Raw genomic sequence first — 1498 nt, 5'->3', positions numbered from 1 at the left:
TCTACTATATTGGGATGAAATAAAGGGCTCTGTATGTGGTTTCCCTTTATGTAATCCCAATGGCGCGGAGGGTGACAGCAGTCGGTTCAAGCCTTTACTGCGTATGCGGTCCTTTTGTCCACAATCTCGAGACAAGGAGTGGGTAGCACTCAATGTTAAACACAACACAGGGCTATTGACTAGAAGATCGACATTGACGCTGAAGAAGTGGCTTGGTACAACAAGCGCAGATGAGAGAGTCTCAGCACAAAAAAGACAGCGCTCGCCGTCACGGTTTTGTGCATGCGTGCAGATAGGTAAAGCACACGTTCATTGCCCAAATGAAGGTGAAGCTGAGACCTTTTATGCTACCCCAACTATTTGCGACTTGAATGCTGTAGAGTCCGTTGGTTTGTTCCCCCTTCCTCCTATGTTGTCTAAGATGACCGACAAAGAGAGTAATTGGCAGGCCAAGAAGGGTAATCCTACTAGCCTCAACCCTAGAAGGTCTAAGGAGAGTATTATTAAGCTATTCGAGGCCACTATTATTGAAGCCATTAATGGTGGGTGGGTTACTCTGCATGAGCACTACAGCTACTACTTTGAGGACACGGTGGGTGGTAAGGAGAAGATTAAGACTCTGTTTGGTTGTGACTTTATGAATGAGGTCAACGATAACCAATGCAACGCTCAAGCCATTAACGACAAGTTCAAAGTGGAAAGCGAGACCTATCTCCCGGCCTGCGTACAACAGCTTCGTCGCAAGGGTCTTGATGGCACCACCAGTTCAATTTCGGTTGGCCAAGACGGTGTTAACCATGAGGTCAGCTCCCCCTTGGTGGAACCTGCAGTGGTTGGGTGCATCATGGCCATATGTATGTGCTGGAAACTCACTATGTCTGAAGGTATTGAGGCCTTCCTTGGTGGGTGTAGAGGTGTGTGCTTCCGACAATGTTGGTTATGTGCTCCGTGGGTCAAGGTTAAGAAAGATGGTTCACAGTTAGCCACCACGTGGATTGGTCAAGAGAGTGATGGCGAGGAATGGGTGAATCACTGTGACACTGAGGAGCACACTTACAAGGAGTACATGCTGAAAATCTATGGTCTGTCGTTCCTGGGTATTACCCAGGCTATGGTTGAAGGGGCTAGGTGGACTTATGAGCTGGCCTATGAAACATGGAACTCTCAAGGGAGTAAGTTGGCTACTAATAAGTGCGATAGAGAAGGTCCGCTGAGTGAAGGCAAGTATATGCCTGCCTCTAAGCATTTAAGGTGTTTGGTGTGTATTGATTCTACCAAGACACCCGCCAGTGATTGGCAATTATCGGCTCATTGGTCTGGTGGGTTTGGCAGTAAGAAGGAAACTCAGCACTCCTACTACATTAAGCGTGCGTTTTATGAGGTTAACTATGTGGGTTCGAGGACTGATCCAAAGTTTTGTTATTTGGAGGGTAGACCACCCTTGATTAGTAACAAGAATGTGTCTAAAAACCCCTACGTGGATGTCAACTTGGAAAAA

At 47.0% G+C, this 1498-nt stretch overlaps 1 protein-coding gene across 1 annotated transcript in view; it reads left to right on the top strand.

Annotated features, from left to right (window-relative positions):
* Positions 1 to 409: 409 nt before the first annotated feature.
* The window catches only part of Pmar_PMAR016372 (hypothetical protein), a gene marked incomplete at both ends in the record, with an annotated part of 1908 nt that continues 819 nt past the window's right edge, over positions 410 to 1498 (top strand). The window contains one exon of the mRNA XM_002775096.1: positions 410 to 1331. Within this exon, the coding sequence (XP_002775142.1) occupies positions 410 to 1331 (922 nt within the window). The remainder of the gene's footprint in view (positions 1332 to 1498) is intronic.

This window comes from Perkinsus marinus (genome assembly GCF_000006405.1).
Source record: "Perkinsus marinus ATCC 50983 genomic scaffold scf_1104296956600, whole genome shotgun sequence".
NCBI lineage: Eukaryota > Perkinsozoa > Perkinsida > Perkinsidae > Perkinsus > Perkinsus marinus.
Note: the sequence above shows the minus strand (reverse complement) of the source record. Positions and strands in the feature narration are given on the sequence as shown.